The 22,394-nt window shown below is 53.9% G+C and overlaps 2 protein-coding genes across 7 annotated transcripts; one reads left to right on the forward strand and one right to left on the reverse strand.

Moving 5' to 3' along the window:
* Positions 1-1,017: 1,017 nt before the first annotated feature.
* Polr2c (RNA polymerase II subunit C) lies at positions 1,018-10,138 on the forward strand. Its single transcript, XM_046435291.2, has 9 exons — positions 1,018-1,173; positions 1,333-1,382; positions 3,523-3,591; positions 3,947-3,999; positions 7,405-7,533; positions 7,937-7,988; positions 8,188-8,356; positions 8,499-8,573; positions 9,144-10,138. Exons 1-9 carry the CDS (start codon positions 1,088-1,090, stop codon positions 9,286-9,288), a joined length of 828 nt encoding a protein of 275 aa, XP_046291247.1. The 5' UTR covers positions 1,018-1,087; the 3' UTR covers positions 9,289-10,138.
* A 353-nt stretch (positions 10,139-10,491) lies between these two features.
* Dok4 (docking protein 4) lies at positions 10,492-22,314 on the reverse strand. Of its 6 annotated transcripts, none has more exons than XM_046435283.2 (9): positions 17,897-18,023; positions 17,037-17,304; positions 13,705-13,812; positions 13,427-13,541; positions 13,072-13,191; positions 12,797-12,986; positions 11,978-12,116; positions 11,659-11,782; positions 10,492-11,574 (listed from the first exon to the last, which is right to left on the reverse strand). In XM_046435283.2, exons 2-9 carry the CDS (start codon positions 17,100-17,102, stop codon positions 11,456-11,458), a joined length of 981 nt encoding a protein of 326 aa, XP_046291239.1. In that variant the 5' UTR covers positions 17,103-17,304; positions 17,897-18,023; the 3' UTR covers positions 10,492-11,455. The 6 variants fall into 6 exon arrangements, with proteins under 6 accessions (XP_046291239.1, XP_046291240.1, XP_058432001.1 ...); XM_046435284.2 differs by lacking the exons at positions 17,037-17,304; positions 17,897-18,023 and adding exons at positions 14,139-14,416; positions 14,671-16,868; XM_058576018.1 differs by lacking the exons at positions 17,037-17,304; positions 17,897-18,023 and adding exons at positions 14,139-14,416; positions 14,667-16,868.
* Positions 22,315-22,394: the final 80 nt, after the last annotated feature.

Raw genomic sequence — 22,394 nt, forward strand, 5'->3', positions numbered from 1 at the left:
CAGCTGCCACTTTTTTTAAGCCCCGTTTAAACTCATCTCTAGTCTGTTTAGGGGCTTTGGTAATGGAGCACACACTCTGTGGAGCCCACCACCAGGCACTGGAGATGCAGAGATGAAGAGCTCTCACCCACTGTAACTACACAGAGCTGTAGATGATAAGCCCAGCATGGTGGTGCACACCTGTTATCTCAGCTACTGGGGAGGCTGGGGCAGGAGGATTGAAGTTCAAAGCCAGGCTTGGCAATTTAGTAAGACCCTATCACAAAAAGTAAATAGTACTGGAAATGTTACTCAAAGAGTTCCCCTGCATTCAGTTCCCAGGACCACAAAGAAGAAAAAAAAAATAGATGCATTGTATCTTCCTGCTGTTTTCTGAAGTGCATGATCCCAACTTAAAGGGCCAACAGGAAAGGGTATATGCCTATCTTTCAAGCACACTTAGCTCAAGTATACACACATTGTTTTTCCATAGGTGTACCAAGCTTACTTAATTCTTTTTAAAGCTTCATAGTATTCCTATGTGTGTCTATTTAACCAAGTCTCTCAAAAATTACTGTGTAGTGAATATTTTTGCCATTACAATACTGCCACGAATAACCCTGTACATATTTTTACAACTGCAAATTTTTCTGCAGTATGAATTCTTAGAAGTTTATTTTTTAAAAAGTTGGTACTGGAGATTGAACCCAGTGTACCACTGAGCAACATATATCCCTAGCCTTTTTTTTTTTTTTTTTGAGGTAGGGTCTCACCAAGTAGCTGAGGCTGGCTTCAAACTTTCAATCCTCCTGATTCAGCCTCCCAAGCCTCTGGGATTACAGGCGCGTGCCACCAGCTAGTTCATTGTTGAGTCAAAAACATGCTCAAGTTTTGCCACATTACCTTCCACGATGGTTGAACCTGATGTACTTAGGAACAGATGGGGTTCGAAAACGCGGACCTGGGGAGGTTTCGGCCTCCGAGCAGCAGGTGGCGCTGAGCGCGAGCCTCGACAAAAGGGGCAGAGGCCGCGCTGACCGACTTCCGGTGGCGGAGTCGGCGCAGGCGCGGCGCAGCTGTCGCGGGGGCCGGCTGGACGCGGGGCGCAATGCCGTACGCCAACCAGCCCACGGTGCGGATCACGGAGCTCACCGACGAGAACGTCAAGTTCATCATTGAGAACACGGACCTGGCGTAAGGCCGCGGAGGGGCGAGGCTGGCGGCTCTGGAGCGGGGGGAGGGAGGGACCTTCCTGAGCCGCCCGGTGCCAGGGCTTGCGCTTGGGAGCCTGCGCGCGGGGCCGGCCTGTCGCGGCAGCGGCACCCTCACGCCGCTCGGGGTTTTCTCCTTCAGAGTGGCCAATTCCATTCGGAGGGTCTTCATCGCCGAGGTGCCCATAATAGGTAAGCGACCCCCTGGTTGCCAGAACCGCCATTCCCGCCCCCATCCCCTCCGCCCACCTGGGGCTCCTGCCTCCGGTCCTCGGGTGGGTCTGGCATTGGGGGTGCTGAGAAGACGGCAGTGCTGGAGACTTGATCAGGCCCTGTGCCCTTGATCCCGTGGTCACTGCTGGCCTTCCTGGCTCCCTCGGGTCAGTTAGGCCAACCCTTACCCTCTGGGTGAGGAGCGTAGGCCGACTTGGGTTCCAGTACTGTTTTTACTTACCGTCTGTGCAAACCAGAGAAGGTAAGAGGGCAAGTTATTCAGCTTCCGCATGCTGCAGGTAGTCCTCATCTGCAACGTTCAGACACTGGTGCGCCTTACCGGCTTCTAGCAAGGATCAAGTGAGGTCATCTGTAAGTGCTTTGCGATCACTGAGCCTTTTCTATTGATCTGTTCTTCCGCTGCATATATAGAGCATGTACGTGCCAGGCATGGTTCCAAGCACTGGAGGTGCAGAGCTGTGAGGAACAGCGTTTCAGCCTTCTTGGAGCTCACAGTGAAGTTGCAGGGGGGGAAAAACGAATCCTTACACAACATTGGTGTAAGGTAGACTGTGGTCAGGACGAGAGAAGCAAAGCCACAGTGAAGCTGGCACTTAGTGGAGGGAAAACGTGTCTCTGGTTGGGATCCAGCCACTCTGCTGCAAGTGTTTTATACACTGACCATGCGTATGTAAAATTCAACAAGTAGATTCTAAGTGTCAGCTCAAAGAAAATGGGCCCAAAAAAGGAAATATGAGTCATAGTTGCTGCTTCAAGTGTTCAGGCTTTTAAGGAAATAAACAGATCAAATGATTATAGAACAAGAAAATTTTTAGTTCATTCACATCACCACTCCCAGTCAAGTTATCAGCTCAGCCTGGACTGCTGGTCCTCCCCCTGCCTAATCCCTGCAGCCCCTGGCTGCGTTTCATCCTGAGTAAAGAGACTTGTACTTCATGATGTACTTCTGGGTCTAAATGCTGCTTTTCCCACAAATTTGGTTTTACGAATGACATTGAGCACCCACACTAGAAATGCAAAGGGTCTCAAGACCCTGGCCTTGGGCATTTTCAAAGGTTGAAGTAGAGACAAGACATGCACATGTCACAAGGCAACATGTGAGAGGTGACTTAAGGGAGCTCTGGTGGCTTGTGAAAGCATTTCAAAGGGAGCAATTGATCATAGCTGTAATAGGAAGAGCAGAGAAGTCTTGGTTTTTAGGCCAGGATTTTAACCTGTATGGAGGTGGGGGGCAGTAGAGGTAAAGACATTTCAGGGAATGGGGATAGGAGAGTAAAGAAGCAGAAAAGCTTGGGTCATGGTCCTTGCTTGGGTTGAGGAAGTGTAGCAGGACACTCTGTAACTAGTGGCCGTGCCCTAGTAACAGTTGGGCTGCAGTGCTGTTTTACTTCTTGACTTCATCATGTGCAGATGTATATGTGAGGACAGTTGTGTTTAAGTCAAGCTTGTTTGAGAGTACAGTCCTTCCTCATCCACCTCATTGTTGATAGGACTGTGCCTTACCCACTGAAGAAATTCAGTAAACATCTATCCATTGAGAGATAGTGAAGTTCTAAATTGGGTGATCTGGTCATTGTATCATAAAATGACATATGACCATAAGTCTGTTATTTCTGTGAAATTTTCCACATTTTAAAAAATATTTTCAGTTGTAGATGGACACAATACCTTTATTTTTATGTGGTGCTGAGTATTGAACCCAGTGCCTCACATGTGTGAGGCAAGTGCTTTACCACTGATCCACAACCCCAGTCCATTTTCCATAATTTTTAAGTGCCCCAATAGTTTTTGGATTTGGTGTTGGCACGGGTTGGCTTCTCACAGAAATATTCAGCTCAATGATATGTTCCCATTCCTTTTATATTCTTTAGGTGAGTATCAACCCCCTGCATTATCACCTGGGCAGGGAGGTGGAGTATGGGGTGTGTAGTTCTTGTTAAAATGCAGATTCCTAGGCTCTGGTGCTGTGGAATCAGCCTCTGGCAGCCTGGCTCAGGAGTCTGCAATTTAGAAGCATCAGGTGATTTCTGAATCTTGAGCACACTGTTTGAATCTCTGATGAAGTTGGTGACTTAACTACTCTTCATTTTTTTTTCAGCTATTGACTGGGTTCAGATTGATGCCAATTCTTCAGTCCTTCATGATGAGTTCATTGCTCACAGGCTTGGTGAGTGCTGGTGTTGGGAGGGTGAAGGGAGAGTACTATGCCTGGTGTCATAGGAGGAGCCCCTCAAGGGGAATTTAGGTTCTTGGGTTGGCGTTCCTGTTGGGTGCTTTTTTGTTTGTTTGTTTGTTTGTTTTCCCCAGAACTGGGGATTGAATTAGGGAACTCTGTACCATTGAGCATACATTGCCCAGCCCTTTTCTGTTTTTTAATTTTGAGACAGGGTCTTGCTAAGTTACCCAGCTGGTCTAGAACTTGTGATCCTCCTGCCTCAGGCTCCTGAGTAGCTGGGCTATAGGAGTGTGCTACCATGTCCAGCTGTTGGGTCTTGTTTAAAGGGCTTTTCTGTGTCTTACAGGACTAATTCCCCTCACTAGTGATGACATTGTGGACAAGCTGCAGTACTCCCGGGTAAGTGTGTAATGGGTTGACTGTGGAGTAGGGGAGAAGCTTCAGCTCTCTGAGGGATCTTTTCTGACCTCTTGCTTTTAGGTTAATATTTTAGAAAGACATGTGAAAATGTCGTCTAAAGCCTGAAGTACGTCCAGGTTCTTGGTTCTGATGGAACTCAGATTGATGAGAGGTACCCAGGGCATGAGGTGTCTTGTTAGCCACACAAGAGGGCGCATCCATCAGAATGTCCATTTATGCTGAACAGTGGGTTCCTTCCTTCCTTCTTTCCTTCCAAAGTGTGTCTTCCCAGGGTGGAGGCCTGGCAGCCTAAAGGGAGGCAGCAGAAGGTTGTGGTGAAGATAAGGAGTACAGAGGGAGTGGGAGCTGCCCAGAAGAATAGCACCCGAGGCACTCACATAACTAACTGGTGCCTGCCAGATCCATGCCTCTTCCTGTAGGTGATGCTGGTTAACATGACCAGGGTAGGATCCCTGGCTCCAGGTCAGGTTTGTTCTTTGATGATGTTATCAGGAAAAAGTGGGAGATTAGGTTTCCTCCATGTTTTTATGGGGCTGCATTAGATAACAGTCTGAGTATGCTTTCTTGGTGGCTTTGGTGATCCTTGAATCAGCTCATTCTCTGTTTCCAAGGGCATGTGTTTGTGTTTTTGTTTTATTGTGGTTTTTTTTTTTGGGGGGGAGGGTTCTTGTTTGTTTTTGTTGTAGTTAATTTGATACATCTTGTAACATAATTTTTTTGAGAGAGAGAGAATTTCAATGTTTATTTTTCAGTTTTCGGAGGACACAACATCTTTGTTTGTATGTGGTGCTGAGGATCGAACCCGGGCCACATGCATGCCCGGCGAGCGCACTACCGCTTGAGCCACATCCCCAGCCCCGTAACATAGTTTTTAAAAAATATTTATTTTTTAGTTGTAGTTGGGCACAGTATCTTTTTATTTTTATGTGGTGTTGAGGATCGAACTCAGGGCCTCACACGTGTTAGGCGAGTGCTCTACCGCTGAGCCACATCCCCAGCCCCTAACATAGTTTTTTTTTTTTTTTAAGAGGAATATTGAAGCACACAGAAAAATATGAAGCTAATAACATAGTGCACTTAACAACTTGCTTTTGTGTGTATGTGTGACAGAGAGAGAGACAGACAGACAAACTGGACACTGACCCCAGTGGCCCCCACGTGCTAGGCAAGGACTACCCCTAGCCAAGACTTTTGTTGTTGCTTTGTTGGAACTGGAAATTGAGCCCAGGGGCACTTGACCACTGAGCCACATCCCTAGACTTTTTTATTTTTTATTTTGAGACAGGGTCTCGCTAAGTTGCTTAGGCTCTCATTAAATTGCTGAGGCTGACCTCAAACTTGTGATCCTTCTACCTCAGCCTCCCAAGTCGCTGGGATTATAGGGGTGCATCACCATGGCCTGGCAAGACTTGTTTTTAAGAAATAAAACATGGATGTTGGTGGAGATAGTTGTACCACAATTACGAATAATTTGGCAATGTCTTGCATAAAGATATGCATGTCCTATGGCCTAGCAATTCCTTCCATTAAATTTTCTTCCAGTGTTATATTTATTGAACAAAGATGGTATAGGTTTTTTTCAGCTCATCTTTTTCTAAAAATCTACAGAAAATTTGGGGAAAAAAATATTAAACATTCTTTTATCTTTTGTCTGTAGTTATCAGTTGTTAATAGTTTGCTACATTCACTTATTTTCATATCTGGTGTTTTTTTTGATGAACTATTGGAAAGTAAGTTACAGACATCTGATCCATATAAATACTTTTCAGACACTTCTTTTTTTTTTTTTTGGTGGTGGTGCTGGGGATTGAACCCAGGGCCTTATACATGTGAGGCAAGCACTCTACCAACTGAGCTATGTCTCCAGCCCCTTCAGACACTTTTTGTAAGAATGGTATTTTCTTATATAATTACCCTATTATTGTGCCCAAGAAAATTAGCATTAGTTATATAATATTTATATAAAGTATATATTCATATTTTTCTAGCTATCCCCAAGATATTCTTTACTGTTTGTATGTATATGTGGGTTGTGACATTGTCAAGATTTACTTGGGGGCTGGGGTTGTGGCTCAGTGGTAGAGTGCTCACCTAGCATGTGTGAGGCAATGGTTTCGATCCTCAGCACCACATAAAAATAAAATAAAGATGTTGTGTCTACCCCAAACGAAAAAATATATGCATAAAAAAGATTTACTTGGTAGAGCTTTTTAGTCTTTGCATTTGGTTATCTTAGCTCTATGGTCTTTTTTCCATCTTGAACAAACTCCTTTTTGGTATACTTTTATTTTTCAGGTTGAGTTCCTTTTCATATTTTATCTTCCTGAATATATTTTGATTCTTCCTTTTCACATCTTTAAGAGGGATCCAGTCCAAAGGTCTGAGTTGCCTTCCTGCCCCTTCTGTATACGACTGCAGAGTACCTAGATGGGAGCCCTAATTATTTCTTCTTCCTCATCATCTTGCAACATCAAAGTGTGTTGGGTTTTTCTCACTGATGTGAGGGGGAGAATGGTTTTTGTGATTGTGTTCTCCTGAGTTTCTTCTTGCCCAGAGTTAAATTGCTGCAGGAAGTCTCTAACATAGGAATAGGTGGTTTCAAGAGTGACTTATTTAAAGAATGGCAAAATATTGCTGAGCACAGTGGCACATGCCTGAAATCCCAGTGGCTCAGGAGGCTGAGGCAGGAGGATTGCGAGTTCAGAGCTAGCCTCAGCAAAATTAAGGTGCTAAGCAACCCAGTGAGACCCTGTCTCTAAATAAAATACAAAATAGGGCCGAGGATGTGGCTCAGTAGTCGAGTGCCCCTGAGCTCAATCCCTGGTACCAAAAAAAAAAAAATGTCAAAATATTGACATTTACAGGAACTGAGTGATAGTTACATGACATCAGTTTATTTTACTCACCTCTCTTTTTTGTGTATGCATGAAATGTCATGAGGTTCTTTAAAAATATGTCAGTAGCTAAAACTTGAAAAGTGCTTTTTTCTTTTCTTCTTTGGCTTGTTATATTTTAAATGGTTTCATTCCCAAGCTGGTCTTCCTAGTCCGAGGCAAGCTGAACCACTGCACATGGAGCATCCTTTCCCTAACAGCCTTAGTCCTCTGAGGAAGGTACTCAGGCCAGAGGGCAGTTAGCAGTTTGTGTCCCTGTGGTGCCTGGCGGCATGGGTGCGGAGGAAGCTGGTGTCAGTGTGCATGGGTTGGCTGGAAAGTTGAGCAGCAGAGTGGAGTAGCAGATTGTCACAGCCCAGAAAGCCTGGAGACTGGTCAACCCATTGTTTTTAGATGAAGAAATTTAAAGGCAGTGGATATTAGAAGCAGGGAGTCTGGTGGGGTTCACCGGCTCACCACACACATATTCCTCCTTCTCTTCCTACCTCAGGACTGCACGTGTGAGGAATTCTGCCCTGAGTGCTCTGTGGAGTTCACCCTGGACGTGAGGTGCAATGAAGACCAGACGCGGCACGTCACATCCCGAGACCTCATCTCCAACAGCCCCCGGGTCATTCCGGTCAGTGCCTGAGCACATCCTCCCTCCCCAGGGTTTTGTTCTTGTGGTGGCTCCACATGGGCCAGGTTGGAGTGGATCCTAGCGAGTCATTGACCTTCCTGTGCCCTGTCTTCTTTAACCTGACACCTGGAAGTGCTGATTCTGGATTCTTAGGCAGAACAGGATTGGTGCCTTGTGCCCTGTCACCTGAGGAACCTGTAAAGGCCATGGGATTATTTTGACTAAACGGTATTACAGGAGCATAAAGTGGAGTGGAATCCCTGGCGGCACCTCTGCCACCACTTTCTCAGGTGTCATTTCCCTGCTTGACAGATTGTAGGCTGGAGGTGCTGGGAGATGGCTGCCAGAGGGGCACCTGGCGGGGGAGAAGCTAATAGATGCTTCTGTTTGGGCTCCAACGCAGGTGACATCCCGGAACCGAGATAATGACCCCAACGACTACGTGGAGCAGGATGGTAAGGGGCTGGAGGAGTGTGCAAACATTTTCCTGAGCTGTCACCACATGGGCCAGAGGGGCAGCCTCTCGTGCCGCCAGGTCTCCTTGTGACTTGGTTCTGTTTTTCTGTGTGTGTGTGTGTGTGTGTTTCTTCTGATCGCACTCCAGGCCAAATTTACCTCTCCTGGTCCTTGACTAACTCACATGTCTCCTTGCAGACATCCTCATTGTCAAGCTGAGAAAGGGCCAGGAGCTGAGGCTTCGAGCCTATGCCAAAAAGGGCTTTGGCAAGGAACATGCCAAGTGGAACCCCACTGCAGGGGTGGCTTTTGAATATGATCCCGACAATGCCCTGAGGCATACAGTGTACCCCAAGCCTGAGGAATGGTATGTTCCTTTCAGAAATGAAGGTGGGCATTTAGGGCTAGAGCGGGGGTGGACACAACTGCTAGTGAGCGAGAAAGGGTTGGCTGGCTGTGAACGTCAAAGAGCAAAAGCAGCTGCCTTATTGACCTGTGTTTGACCTCAGGCCAAAGAGTGAATACTCAGAGCTGGATGAGGATGAGTCACAGGCTCCCTATGACCCCAATGGCAAGCCAGAAAGGTAAGACCCTGGTCCTTTCCGGGATGTGGGTACAGGCTGAGTTAGGCAGTCCCGCTCCCTCACATCATAGTTCCCATAGCTGAGGGAGGCCCCAGCTGCCCATCAGCTTGTGATATGTGCACATCCCAAGCCCTTTTTGGTAACCATGAGAAAGAGGAACTCTCCGCTGACCCAAGCTGTTCCTATTCTGCCTTGAGCTTCCAAAGAAAAGGCTGTGCAGGTCCAAGTTCAAGGCAGAAACTGGCCACAGTGCTACAGTGCAGAATATATGGGGCTGTAGCACAGATTCATTGCTTATTTGATTTTCCACTTTTTCCACAGTGTAGAACATACATGGTTGTTTCTGGAGTCTCACAATGCATCTTGAAGTAACGTTAGCCTCCTTGAGGGCCTGCAAAGAGTTTGGACCACTCTGCATAAGAGGTTTTAGATGAAGGGAGGTCAGCCAGTGCTAAAGTCAAGTTCCTTATGGGAACAAAGTCGAGACTCAGAGGAAGGGTAGTCCCTGGCCGAGATGGGGCGGGCTGGCCAGCCTGCATCCAGGGCTCTCACTGGATTCTTGCTTTTTAGGTTTTACTACAACGTGGAGTCCTGTGGTTCTCTGCGCCCTGAAACCATTGTTCTCTCAGCTCTCTCTGGATTAAAGAAGAAGCTGAGTGATTTACAGACTCAGTTAAGCCACGAGATCCAAAGTGATGTGCTGACCATAAACTAGCTTCAGCTCACCTATTTCAGCAAAAGTGGGGATTCCAGATAGTAATTGGGTTTCAGGTCTTTGACACCTTCTGGTTTGGGGTCTCTGGACTGCTATTCAAGCCTCATGACAGGCCATCAGTGCCAGCCAGAGGGGGGCTGCAGATTACTAGGGATGCCACTGGAATTTAGGGTAGGACAGTTTTTACTAGACAGTTAGCATGCCTGGCCCTATTTGTTAAGGCCCAATGGTATTCCCCAGCACCCAGAACATCCCTCCCATCCCATTTCCTAGCACCCCGGTAGGGGGCATACTGCTTCCCCTCTGAGAACCACTGAGCTGGACTCCTCCTGGTCATTGCAGCTCCTTAATACCCTTTCCATCCAACAAGAAGGGATTTTCACAGCTGGAGCTTAGGTTTTCGGTGTTAGGATTGAGTGCTAGAACCTTCATTTAGGCAGGTGATAAATGCTCCTGACTCTTTCCCCAGAGCCAGGCTACTGGCACCTCAAATTTCTGGGTATTCCTAATTTGGAAAGTAATCCTTTAGGATAGACTCTGGCTGTCCCCTCCCTCCACAAATAAACATGCTGTTTGAACACTTTCCCCGCCAACAGCCTGATCCTTTTGCTTGGTGTGGGGGACCGCAGAAGCAAAGGCCCCTTCCACCTGTTTCATTTCTCCTTAACGAAGGTTCTGGCCCTGGCCCCTTAGCGCTGTCTTCAGGTAGGAGCCTACCCAAAGCAGTTAATGAGGCAGCCTGGAGAAAACCAGAGTTCAGTCTAGAAAGGAAGGGGTATTTATTGATTAACAGTAGTTGTCTTTTTTAAAAGTTTTTATTTTTGGCAATAAAGAGCACAACATAATCTCCTTCATGCGTCATCGTGCCACTAGCTGAGCCAGCCAGCTTTACCACCAGACCCAGTCCTGTGGACCCCAGTTCCCGCTGCAGACTAGCTTACTCTGGGTGGTCATTCCCTGGGTCACATCAGAGCTGAGCTGGCTGTGCCACCTCCCTGTCTCTAGGGCTCCTTTGGGAGGGGTCCTCTTGCTTTAGCATTCTCCTGCCACAAACGTAATAGTGGTTATTTACAAGAAGGTCTGTTCCCACAAATCCGAACCCTAAAGTATTAAAAAACAATAAACAAAAACCACGCAACCAAAGGTTTGATGTGAATAGAAAGATAGCCCTTCTGCAACGGTAGTCAATAAATACCAGCACTAGAAAATCAATTGCTTTAATTGCATTTCAGCAGGGAGCCTCAGCACCATGTGGGGAAGAGAAATGGGGAAGTGGTGGTTTGAGTGCTCTGGCATAGGGTGGCCAAACCCATGGCAGAGGGTCTCCCTCTCCTGGGGCACTGTACCCCAGTCAATGAGAGGGCAGCAGGGGTGCTCCCCACAGCAGTCCTGCCGCAGCCGCCTGGCCTGGCCTGGCCCTGGGGCAGGAACGGGCCCCAGCCATCCTCCACCTGGCTGAGGTAATAAGCACCCCTACCCTGAGGACCTCTTCTCATCCTGCTAAGCAGGAAGGAGCCTGTGCAGAAATTACATTTTAAAACCAGATTTTTCACCTGAGGCATCAACCAGATGTCACCTCTGCTTAAAACTCCAAGTGCAAGGCTGCTAAGTGGCATTCTGGAAGTTCGGATCCTTCCTGTGCCACTACAGGCCCAAAGGAACAGAGAAGCCACCTGCTGTCTTGGCCACTAGGCTGCTTGGGAAGTCAGCAAGCAATGCCAGCCTTGAGTTCTGATTGTCCCCCTCCTCTGGCCCTGGCAATTCAAGCAGGTCCTGGCAGCAGGAGGGCTGTACCACAAAGGACAGGCAAACAGCTGCCCTCATAATCTTTATAACAGCCTTGACCATGGCCTGGTCATGGGATTAAAAATGTATGTGTTGGCGGGAAGGGACAGGGGGAAAATCTTAATATAGAATATGTCATAAGCCATAAATATTAAAATCATCAACAGGATATAGTCCATGGTGGCTCCGGCCCCTCACATGCTCAGGCGGTGTGGCCAGCGCTTTGCCTTGGTCCAGCCTCACCCTCGGGGTCAGGGAGGGAACAGCTTGCTCCCTTTCTCCAGGTCTTGGCCAACAGCCTCTTGAGGCCATCCACAGTAGGCTGTAGTCTGTCCTGCAACAGGCAGCCCCCAACAGTCATTGGTGCCTGCCAGCCCTGCTGTCACTGGGAAGGGGTCTTTGCCTCGCTGCTGTCCCCCTGGCTGGGCTTTGGCTTTAGCAGGATGAATCTGTCGAGAAGGTCCGTTTCTGAGCTGGCCTGGGCTGCCCCATACCCCTCACCTGTGGGTATAGAAACTGGCTCAGAACTCAGATCCAGGTCACAAGATGTGCCCTCCATGGGGGTGGGACACGGAAGCAACTCACCTGCATAGCTGGAGGCTTCGGCTATGTTCTGGGAACCCGTGATGTGGTGCCAGTAGGCACTGCGGGGCAGCATGGTAGTGGGTGTGCAGGGATATGAGTAGTGTTCAGTGCCCTTGTTCAGCAGCTGAGGGGCAGAGGGGTCCCTTCCGTCAGCTCTGCAGGCAGTGGCTTGCTCTACCCCTGAGTAGCCAGCCCAAGACCCTGCCTGTTGACTGAGCACACCCGGCTAGAGACTTGGCTGGCAGACCCCAGGCACTCAGGCCTGCCCACCCCTGCCCCCAGCCTCCCCTGCACCCTGGGCTGATACCCACTGCCTCACCCTCACATTCTTCTCCATCTCCAGCAGGACCCGCTTGTGCTGCTCGGCGATGGCCAGGGTGGCACTGTGGACCCGCTGGTATATCTGCTCCCCCTCCTGTGTCTGAAAGGTGTAGAGCCCTTCCCCAGCGTCACACATCCTGAGGACACAGGTGGCAAGGTGGTGGAGACCCTGTGCTTTCTCAGGCTCTCCTGCACGCCAGCGGTGGCCACACCGGGCCCTCTGGGAAGCAGGGGGCTCTGCTCCCAGAGCCTGGCCACATAGCACACATGTGCCATTTTCTGTGTGCCAGCTGGAGGTCTAAATGCTTCACAGAATTAACCCATTCCGTTTCCCCACCACCACCCTCTGATCTCCCCTCTCATTTTGTGTTTCCTTAAATGGTTTTTACAGATGAGGAAACTGAAGCATATAGAAGCTGAATAACAACCAAGATGATACAGAGGATCATACAGAATGTTTTGGGTTCCAGTCTGGGGCTACTCCATCCTCACTAAAATTTTATGAAGTTAGGTACTTTACTATCCCAGGAGACAGATGAGGAAGCCAGGACCCAAGTGCACGATCACAAATAAGTGCCGGTGCCAGCACTGGATCTGAGCCCAGGCAGTTAGACCTCTGGTGCAGTCTCGCCCGCCCTGCCTGCCCTGGGTGAGTTGCTCCTCTGAGCCTCAACTTCTTCATCTGCATAATGGGAAACCACATTCCCCATTGGATTGTTATGCTGATAAGTAAACGAAGCTCCTAGCACAGTGCCTGATGCAGAAGAGGTCTATCATGACGATAGTGGTGCAGGGTGGGGAGGCAAGAGGGTCCTACCGGCCAGCCTCGAAGGTAAAGCGTGTGGCATCCCGGCCATAGCGGCGCAACGAGCAGAGGGGCCACGAGACGAGCTTCACGCGGGGGTTGTGTGTGTCCCAGAGGTAGATGTTTTCGTGGGTGATCTGCAGCTTGCACTCGCCGTACACATCGAGGTTGGGGCAGGGCAACAGGAAGACGTTGAAGCGATCTGCAGCAGGAGAGGCAAGTGGCGTGGAGCTGCCACAGGAGGCGCCTCCTGCCGCCCACCCCCACCCCCCAGGGCCAGGGCTCACCTGTCTGCTCGCACTGCACCCCTGGGGCCAGGAGGTCAGGCTCTCCCAGACTGATGTCATTGAGCCGTGACCCCAGACACTCCACAGACAGTGTCTTGTACCATTCTTCTGCCTCCAGCTCTAGAGAAAATGGCACCTCTTCATGCTGCCAGCTCAGGGTCCCCAGCAGCCCACCCCATCCGCCTTGACCCTCAGTTACCCCACCTTGCAAGGCAAGGAGGGCAAGGCCATGACCCCTGTCTGCCCGCCTGTCCCTCAGACACCCCACACCGACACACCCTCTCCGCCTCTTGTCCGAACCACTGACCATGACCAGTCCAGGGAGCCTAGAGGAGTCTGCAGCCTGGGACCTCACCTGAGTCGCAGGTGAAGGTGCGCGCGGAGTCGTCGGTGAATATGATCGCCACTGCCTGCCTCTTGGTCTCCTTGGGGAGCCGTGTGACACACTTCACATTGCTGATCTCTGTCACCTAGGATGGCATCCATAGGGACTTACCAGGCTGGAGCACCTCCCTCTGCTTCCCCACAGCACTCCCCCACCCCTGCCCCCACCGCCTGGAGGATGTCCTTGGACCTCCCAACAGTAGGTCATCTCTGCTCACAGGAGCGGGGAGCTAGGCCCTGGCCCCTCACCTTGGGGCAGCCTCTGAGGCACACAGACTTCTCATCCGGATACTTCTCCAGCCGCTGGGGCCCCTTGCTGGAGGATTTCCGGAACACCAGCCAGCACCTCCGGTAGATCTGGGGGGAAGACCACAGGGATCAGGCCTCCCCGCCCCTCCACCAGCCAGTGCAGCTGCAGTTCCCCTCCCTGCTGCAGGGGGCAGTGCCACACCGCCCTGCCTGCAGCCTCAGCCTGAGAAAACCTGGACACGGTAGTAACTGGTGTGACACCTCCCTGGGGAGAGGCTCCCTCCCCAAATAGCAAAAACAGCCATTCTCTCCTGGCTCTGGAAGGCTGTTCCACATTTACTGTGAGGGGGCCATCATTTCCGAGTGGTTCCTGTTTATACATTTTGTATTAGCGCTTCCCAGTTTCAGAGTCACTCCCAAGACAGTTCTATTACCCCCATTTACAGGTGGGGAAAGTGAGGCACGACACAGTCTCATCTGGTAAATGGTGGTGCTGGTTGAAAGCAGGCTGTGGAGACCCAGAGCCTCCCATGGTAGCCACTGCACAGGCCATTGCTGCCGGGGCTCCAGCCACATGGTCTCCAAAGACAGGGAGACCCTGGTCAAATTGCCCTGGTCCTGTTCTGGGAGCCAGGCCAGGCTCTTGGTGTTGGTGCCACCATTCTTGTCCGCAAAAGTTTTCCCTCACCCTCTTCTCATCCTGATACCAACCCTGGAATATAAGGAAATCAGGGTTACGTCTCTGCTCCCTCGGGGAACCAGAAGCCCCAGGAGGTGAAGGTGCAGAGCTAATCCAGTGGTACCCCCATCATGCTGCCTTCCCCACACGGCTTCCTCCCTGTGTCTCACCACTGCCAACGCCCTGTGTCCCACTCCCCCTAAATCCTCCAGAGCTTTAGAAACTCCTCCCAAGGGGCAGGAGAGGGGCTGACCATTCTCCAGGGTTAAAGGGGCAAACTGACCTACCAGACACCTTGAGGGGTGGCCACAGCCACCTACACGAGCTACTGAATGGACTCGTCTTCCAGGGGCCCCTCCCCCATGGGACGGAGCTCTGCCTGGGATGCCTGCTCCTTCCAACAGGTCCAGAAGCCTGACAGGCCTGTTCCCCGGGCATCCCCGATGCCGTTCTCACTGGCAAACAGAAAGGACCTACAGGGTGCCCCAGTGCAAAGCAGGGGAGGCCAGCGGGGGGCCTGGGCCACAAACCCAAGGCCCTGCCCCTTCGCTAGCCATAATCAGTCATGGATTCATCAGAGACTTCGCAGGCAGGGTCATAGTGGGCCTAGGTAGTCCCCAGAAAGTGCCTAGAGCCCGGTCATTTCTGGCTCCTGCCCAGGACACTTGAAGGCATGAGTGCCCCTGCACGCTGACCCTGGCTCAGCCCCTGGCCCATCCACCTAGCACAGCACCCTGAGCATCTAGCTGCAAGGCTCCTTTAGGGTAGAAATTGTTTTATTCTAAGAATCCTCACTCAAATCCTGGTGCCTCCTTCCCAGAGCTGCTGAACGAGTGGACGACCACAAGAAGGGACAGTGGATGGACAGCGAGTGCATGCTGCTGGCCCTGATACACCGTGCCAGGCTGGGCCCCACGCAGCCTGCAGCACCAGGGGCAGCAGCCCGAGGCCCCTGAGCACCCTGGTTGCCTGGTTACAGGATACACACTCACACCGCCCCAGGGAGCCTGACTCGAGAGCTCCTTCCCACTTCTCCCAGGCCTTTGATCAGCGCTTCAGAAGCACTCTGCACAGCTCTGCCGGGGAGGGAGGCCCGGCAGGTAGTGGGGTGGGCTCCCAGCTCCTCCAGCGTCTCCGCCTCACCTCTGCAGGCTGACGCTGGGGAGTGAGGCTCGGGTCTGCAGAGGGAAGCTGAATTCATGGAAAGGAGTGACCCAAACACCTGGCCACACCCCACTTCCCAGCCCCTCTCCCTGGCGGTGCCTACCTGTCCACTGGGGTTCCCAGGGCCCCTTTTGGAACAGGTCGGATACTGTCCCCAAGTGGCCGCCCTAAGGCCAGCACCTTCTGGGCTACCTCTGCCCTAGACAGGCTTCAGCCCAGCTGGCTGCGAGGTCCAGGCCACAGGAATGAGGAGTGGGTTTAAAGCTGGGTTCCACCTTCCTGGCCTCCCCACCCAGGCCTCAGCCTCTTTGTTCTGTGCTTGAAGTCAGTGACTGAATCCCTGTCTAGGGAGAGCACAGGGGTCCACGCTGCCAGGGCTGTCCCCACCAGGCTGCGTTCGGAGTTGGGCTTCAAATTCAAATCATGCCACCAGCTCTGCCCTGCAGGACCAAGGGCCCACCTGATGGCAGTGAGGACACTGGCCCAGCACATAACACAGCCCTGAAAGGCCCACGAGGGGAAGAAGGGCTGCTACACCCCTCCCCAAGGCCATCCCTTCCCACCTGGTACCCAGGCTGGAAAGCAGGTGCCACATCCTTGGGCCCCTCCTCATCCTCTGCCCCACTCAGGCTGAACTGGGAGCCCTGGAGCTTCCTTCCCGAGTCCAGGCAATGGGAGGGGGGAAGGAGGAAAGGACTGGAGTCCTGAGGAGAACAGACTCGGTGACTGGGGTCACCAGGGCTTTCCTTCCTGCTGGGGAGGGGCAGCTGCCAGCCCCTTCACTGGAGGTGGGGAAGGGTCTGCAGGGGAGCAAAGGCAGCTCTTGGACTCACCAAGATCATTCAGTGGGTCCCTGGGGGCCCTGCTCATGCCTTCTAGGGGATCTTCCCCAGCCGGGTCTCAAGGCTCGGGGGAACTGGTGCACATCCTCGAAGCCTCATCTGCCGCCCCTCCAAGCCCACCACCAACTCCTACCGTAAGTTCTCAAGTACAGGCCAGGTAAGTGCCAGCTCTGCCCCTCGCTCTCCTGGCCCTGTTCCCCCAAAGCACTCTTCTTTCCAAACACTTCATTACCATCAGAAACACCCTGAAATGTACATATTCACAGGAAAAAAGCAGCGGGAGGCAGGGGAAGGGGTGCTCTAAGGAAAAGAGGCCCCCAGAGGTGGGGGGCAAGGGGCAAGAAGAGCAGGGCCGAGGCAGTGGATCCAGCTCAGCCCGCCCTCCCGGCTCCGCTGCTGCTGCTGCTGCGGCCCAACTTCAACAATAGCGGGAGCCGCCTGCCCACCGGCCACCACAGCTGCCCAGCGGCTGGGATGCCAGCCAGCCGCGCAGGGGCGGGGGCTGCCGCGGGCCGAGCTGGGTGGCACATGCCAGGCAGCCCGCGGAGAGAAGTCTCAAGACCACAAACGCACGATGCCCAGGCGGGCAGGCGGCGCACACACACGCCATGCCTCCGGCCCGTCCCTGGCAGGGCCCGCGGGCTCACCCCCAGCTTTCGGCTCTTCATCTTCACATAGCCCTGCTTGACGATGTCGTTGAAATTGGTCGCCATGGCTGTCCCGCCGTCTCCGTCTCCGGGGTGCTAGGCTGGCCGAGGCAGGGGAGGGACGCCCAGGTGGCCTGGGTCTGGACTCCTCCTCCGATCACCTGGGTCACCTGTTCAGAGGAGCCGGCGTGGCGCCCGTCTGTCATCGGGCCGCTCCTCACCTCGCCCGCGTCAGCATTGTTCTAGCAGCTCCTGTGCCCGGCGCCTGCTGCAAACGCAGATGACAGCGAGATCAGAGACAGTGACATCTCTCTCCCCTCGCTGTCTCGCTCGCTCTCTTTTTTCCTTCCTCTTCCCACACTCCTCCCTCCCTCCCTCCCTCCCTCCGCCCTTCTTCCTTCCCTTCCCTCCCCACCCCAGGGCGACAGAACCATTCAGGAAAACCGAGGTGGAGGCAGCACGAAAAAATGGTCCAGCCCAGTCCCTCCCTCGCGCGGGGCTGGCGGTTAACCCCTTCCTGGGCAGGCTGGCTCCTGCTCCCACCGAGGAGGAGGGCGGAGGAAGGGTGGCCACGAGCTCCCCCCAACCCGGGCTGGGACCCGGAGCTGGGTCCCTCCGTCCCCACAGCTCTCCGGCCACTGGCCCTCTCCCTGTTACAACTTTGGGGCAGACTTGGGGCAACTTGCCAGAACAAACCCCTTCCCGGGGCAGCTGAGCCCCAGGGACAACGCTCCCGGGTGGGGGGGTAGTCCTAGGACAGGGCCCAGGGTCTGATGGCTGAGCAAAGCCCACACCCCGCTCCCTGGGGTTAAAGACAAGGGGCCTCGCAGACTCCAACCCCTGCCCCACCCGTCCTCTACCTGACTCTCTCCAGCCGGGAGGAAAGCTGGGGAGCACCTCCCAGGCCCCTCAGGCCAGCTCCAGGCCCCTGGACTTAGCGCTCCTCTGGGTCCTGCTTCCTGGGTAGGAGGGCAGAGTTCAGTGGGGCGGGCCCCCAGATAAGCCTGAGGAATGTGCCTGCCGGCTGGAGGTGGCCGCTGTGGAAGTAGATGTCTCACCCTGACCCTGAAACTGGGAAAACTGGGCCAATCTGTGAGGGTGGGGACTGGGCCCCAACAGGCCACTGGGTCTGGTGGGGCCAAACAGCGCCTCCATGTTCTGAGCATGGGCAAGAGTTAATTATAGGGAGACTAGCCTGGGTGCGGGGCAGAAGATAGAGTCCAGCGGATGCAGAAGCCAGTGTGGGCACCAAGCCGAGCTCAATATGGAACTGGAAACGAGGGTACCAGCAGGGTCACTTCAAATCAGGCACATCAGTAGATAACACAGACTCAGGGGGATCTTAGCAATGACTGTCTAACAGCCTCATTTTACAAATGGGAAAGAAACTTATCCAGAGAGGGTGAGCCATAGGACTAAGGTCACACAGTAAATCCAAGGAGTAGCCAGAAATGAATGAGAAGTTTCAGGATGGGAGATGGAGGCCAGTCTGGGGACAGATTACCATCCTCTGGACAACTCTGGCTGCCTGCTACCACCTAAGCCTTCTTGGCCACGGAGCCTCAGGGACAGGGCTTGGTCAACCACGTGGCTTCCCGTGTCTCCAGCATCACTAGGTGGAGGTGCAGTAGCATTTGGGGGATCAGCTTAGCCTCTGCCTGGATGGGGCCCTGAGACAAGCATGCTGCTGGACCTGCGGCCACCAGGCCTTAATCAGTCTCCTGGAGGCCAATCTGTTGAGTCCCTAACAGGGAACAGATGGGACACCACAGTGAGCACACACAAACCAGGAGAGGGCCAGAGGGGCAATGATCCCCAGTTCCATGTGCCACTCTCAGCGGCCCTCCTGTTCATTCAATTTGTCTGTCCCTCCCAAACCCAAGCCTTCCACTTTTGCTCTTGGAAGGTCCAGTCCCCACTGGTCGTGCCCAACCTGGGCTCCAGCAGTCAGAGAGAGGTCAGTTTTCCCAGCTCTGTCCCCACTGCCTGCCTCCTGGACTGCCTTGTCACCAGAGCAAGCGCTGGCTCCCTGGAGCTCCCAAGAGGACTAGCAGGCTGGACACCGCTGTGGTCCGGCGCCGAAGGCCCCTTCCCAAACACATCTATGAGAAGCCACCGGGCCCCTGGGTTCATCCAAGGTGGCCAGCAGTCGGCACAGCCAGGAGTGCGAATCCAGCCAGCTGTGCAGTCTGGACAAGCCACTTAACTTTCCTGTGCCTCAGTTTCCCCATTGGTTAAAAAAGCACAAGCTCCCTTCTTAAATGAGGAGAGGAATCTGGAAGACCCGATGCTCACTGCAGACCCAGAAAAACTGCCTTGAAAAACTCCCAGGGCTGCTGGTTCTGGTTTGCTTTTTTCTGAAAGCAGCTGCCCAGTCAGGGCTAGGCAGCCCCCCACAGTCAGCCTTCCACCTCCCGTCAGGCCTGTTCCCTCTGGTGCCATCATCCATCTTCCCAGTGGCAGCAGGGAGGGACAGTGGCCCCAAGCTCTCAGAGTGCTCCCGCTGTGCCCTACACATGGCCCTGGACCCTAAGCTCTAGAATCAGCCTGCAGGGATAAACCAGGAAGCCTGGGGCCAACGTCCTGGCATCTGACTCCGGCTCCAAGTCACAGCAGCTCCAGGCCACACTCAGTCCCTAATGAGTTTGCAAAAGCAAGCCCCCACCTTGACCCAAGATGGTATGGTACAGGATGGGGAATGGCCAACAGGTGGACTCACAAATTTGACAGGCAATAAGGTCAAGGGGGACCTAGACCCACCCCATTCCCTAGAGGGCCTGAACGTGGTGAGCAAGAAAGCGCCCCCACGCTGACCCTGTAAAGCCCAGAGAGCATCCCAAGGCAGAGGGATGCAGAGAGCCCCTGCCCTGCCCAACTGTGGAGCCACTGAGCCTCCAGCAACCTCCCAAGTCTACAGCAGGGGACTGCCCACTACTGCAAGAGGATGTGAGGTCCTGGGCACTGGACCAGAGGTCTGGAAGCTCTGATCACCTAGAAGAGCTGAGTGTCCAGCAGCCCCCCCTCACAGCCCCCCCTCCAGCAGCCCCATCCCAGCCTCACATCAACCTGGCGGCTCCACCCCAGACAGTGCCTGGGCCAGGCCCCCACAGCTTTTCAGAAAGAGCCAGGTACGGTCCCTCTGCTCCCTCTGCTCCCGGGGCAGGCAGGTCCCTGCCCACCTGCCCCATGGGGCAGCCACTCTGAGCACTCCCTCCCTGGATTCTGCCTGGAGGCTTTGGCTCCAGAACAAACGCTACACGCTGAAGCTGGCAACCAATGACAGAGCAGGAGCAGATGCCCGCCTGGCTGGGCCTCTCCACCCGCCAGACAGATGGGATCTTATCAGAGCTTCAGGGACAGCCCTACCTGGACACCATCTCGCTGTCTGCCTGCCTCCACCCCACAGCAAAGATCCTATCAGAGGGCGGATTCTCTCCAGCACCAGGGACACTTCCCATTACCTGCTCGCCTGGCTCCTCATCCCCAGTGCTATTGTTATCAGGGCCCCGGGTATGGAGCCACCACCAAAACACTGCAGGTCCCATCCTAGGTGACATGGACACCAAGTACCTAACTGGGCAAAGGGACATGTGAACAGCCATAGTATCCAGATCCTGAGCCCAGGAAAGTGGTGCTATGTCACTGCCATCTATCCTCTTCCACTGTCCTACCACCCCTCAGCACGCCAAACTCCTCCTCACACAGGCCCACTATACCTGCTGTTCCCTGCCTGTGACACTGTTCCCTCACAAGTTCTCAAGGTTCATTCCACTGCTTCATTCAGACTTCAGCTCAAAGGTCACCTCCTCCAGGAGGCCTTTCCTGACCACCCTGGCCAGAGGAGCCCTGCTAGTTAGCTCTCTCAGGACATCCAGCGTCACTGTGGGATTTTCTTGTTCCTTCATCTGTCTACTCCTCAGCCACAGAAAGACATCTAGGTTGGCAGCTCCCTGATGGACAGGCCTCTTCTGTCTAGTCAGAGCTCCAGCCTGGCTCCGAGGACACTGCCAAGTGCTGAGAGAGAGGTGCTCAATATTTGGGGACTGAACAAACATTGCTCTCTAGGTTTTTCTTCCTCATCCTTCCACCACCACACATCTGGCTGCCAGCTCAGTTCCAAAAGCATGAGTGCCCTGAGGCCCAGTGCTGACCATCATGGGCAGCAGAGTTGTTAGAGGAGAGCCAGCAGGACTCAGGACCCAGTCTGGTTCAAAGCTGCCTCAGGGGACAGCGTGCTGCTGACGCTGTGTCCAGGTTTCACTGGGTGGCCCCACCTTGGTTGGGGTTGTTAGGTGAGGTCATGCCCAGGCATAGAAAGGAGCACTTGCTCAGAGAGCTTACGGCTTCTGGGGCCCACCCCAGATGGGGGGCAGGAACCGCTCGTCCTGGACCCAGTTCCCCTGAAAGGGGTCACCTGAAGCCTAGTCCCTAACTGCTATTAGTTAGTGGAGTGTTCTAGAGTAGACTCTGGCCCCTGCTCAGCACTATCAGACCCCATCCAGCCTGAGCCCTCCATTCAGTGCCCTGGCAACTGTCCTGCCGGGAACTATGAGGGCACCACATAGTAGACTGAGGTGCTCAACCTCAGCTCGTGCCCCTTTGCCATGACAAAAAGCATTTAACTGGAACCAAGGCGGGGGGGGGGGAGGCCCCAGGATGTCAGGGGAGAAAGGGTCAAGGGCAGCAGGCAGTTGGCCATGAGTGTAAGCAACCGCAGGCACCCCATCTTCAGGTGGGGGTGGGCAGCGGGGCCAGTGCGGGTAGAGCCACAGTCTCTTGGAATCTGGAGAAGTTGAGCAAGCAGGAGGGCGGGGGGGCGGGGGCTGGGAGATGGGGGGGGGGTGCTGGGAATGGGGCTGGGAGGGCGCCAGGGGCCTGGGTTTCTCTGATGAGGTGTGAGTGGGTGCAGGTGAGGTCAGATCCTGAGCTGGGCTTCCCGGAGCGGAGAGCTGGGGGTGGGGACAGTTCAGGGGTAGTTTTAGGGCCCAAGAACTGGCTTCGGGGCGCGCGTCTGAGACCCCTCCCCCTCGCAGATTGGAAGGCTCGGTGGGTTGGAGCGTCCGCAGGTTCCGGAGGGGCCGGGGGATGAGAGCTGCCGGGGGTCTCGCGGGTTCGGCGCGGCCTAGGTCCCCTCCCCGCCCCGCGCCCCCCATTTACCTGGGCGCCGAGGCCCGGGCCGGGGGCGCTGGCTCGGCGGGGCCACGGGGCAGGCTCATGCCCGCGTCACGGCGCGGCCGGCGGGGGCGGCAGGCGGCGGTGCCGGGCTCCAGGCGGGGACCGCGAGGGAGGCACGGCCGCAGACTCCGCTCGGCTGGGACTGGGCTGCGCGGCTCCTCCGCCGGGGCCCGCAGCGCCGCC

Source organism: Marmota monax, unplaced genomic scaffold (assembly GCF_021218885.2).
Source record: "Marmota monax isolate L192 unplaced genomic scaffold, Marmota_monax_Labrador192_F-V1.1 WCK01_AAM20220418_F8-fsc00024, whole genome shotgun sequence".
NCBI classification, from domain to species: Eukaryota; Metazoa; Chordata; class Mammalia; order Rodentia; family Sciuridae; genus Marmota; species Marmota monax.

Excerpts from the sequence above, each read along its gene's own strand:
- Polr2c (XM_046435291.2), top strand. The coding sequence starts at position 1,088 with ATGCCGTACGCCAACCAGCCCACGGTGCGGATCACGGAGCTCACCGAC. Across the intron at positions 4,000-7,404 it reads ACAAGCTGCAGTACTCCCGG|GACTGCACGTGTGAGGAATT; the intron begins GTAAGTGTGTAA and ends TTCCTACCTCAG. Across the intron at positions 7,989-8,187 it reads CGACTACGTGGAGCAGGATG|ACATCCTCATTGTCAAGCTG; the intron begins GTAAGGGGCTGG and ends GTCTCCTTGCAG.
- Dok4 (XM_046435281.2), bottom strand. The coding sequence starts at position 17,102 with ATGGCGACCAATTTCAACGACATCGTCAAGCAGGGCTATGTGAAGATG. Across the intron at positions 13,813-17,036 it reads TGAAGAGCCGAAAGCTGGGG|ATCTACCGGAGGTGCTGGCT; the intron begins GTGAGCCCGCGG and ends TCTTCCCCCCAG. Across the intron at positions 13,542-13,704 it reads GCCTCAGAGGCTGCCCCAAG|GTGACAGAGATCAGCAATGT; the intron begins GTGAGGGGCCAG and ends ATGCCATCCTAG.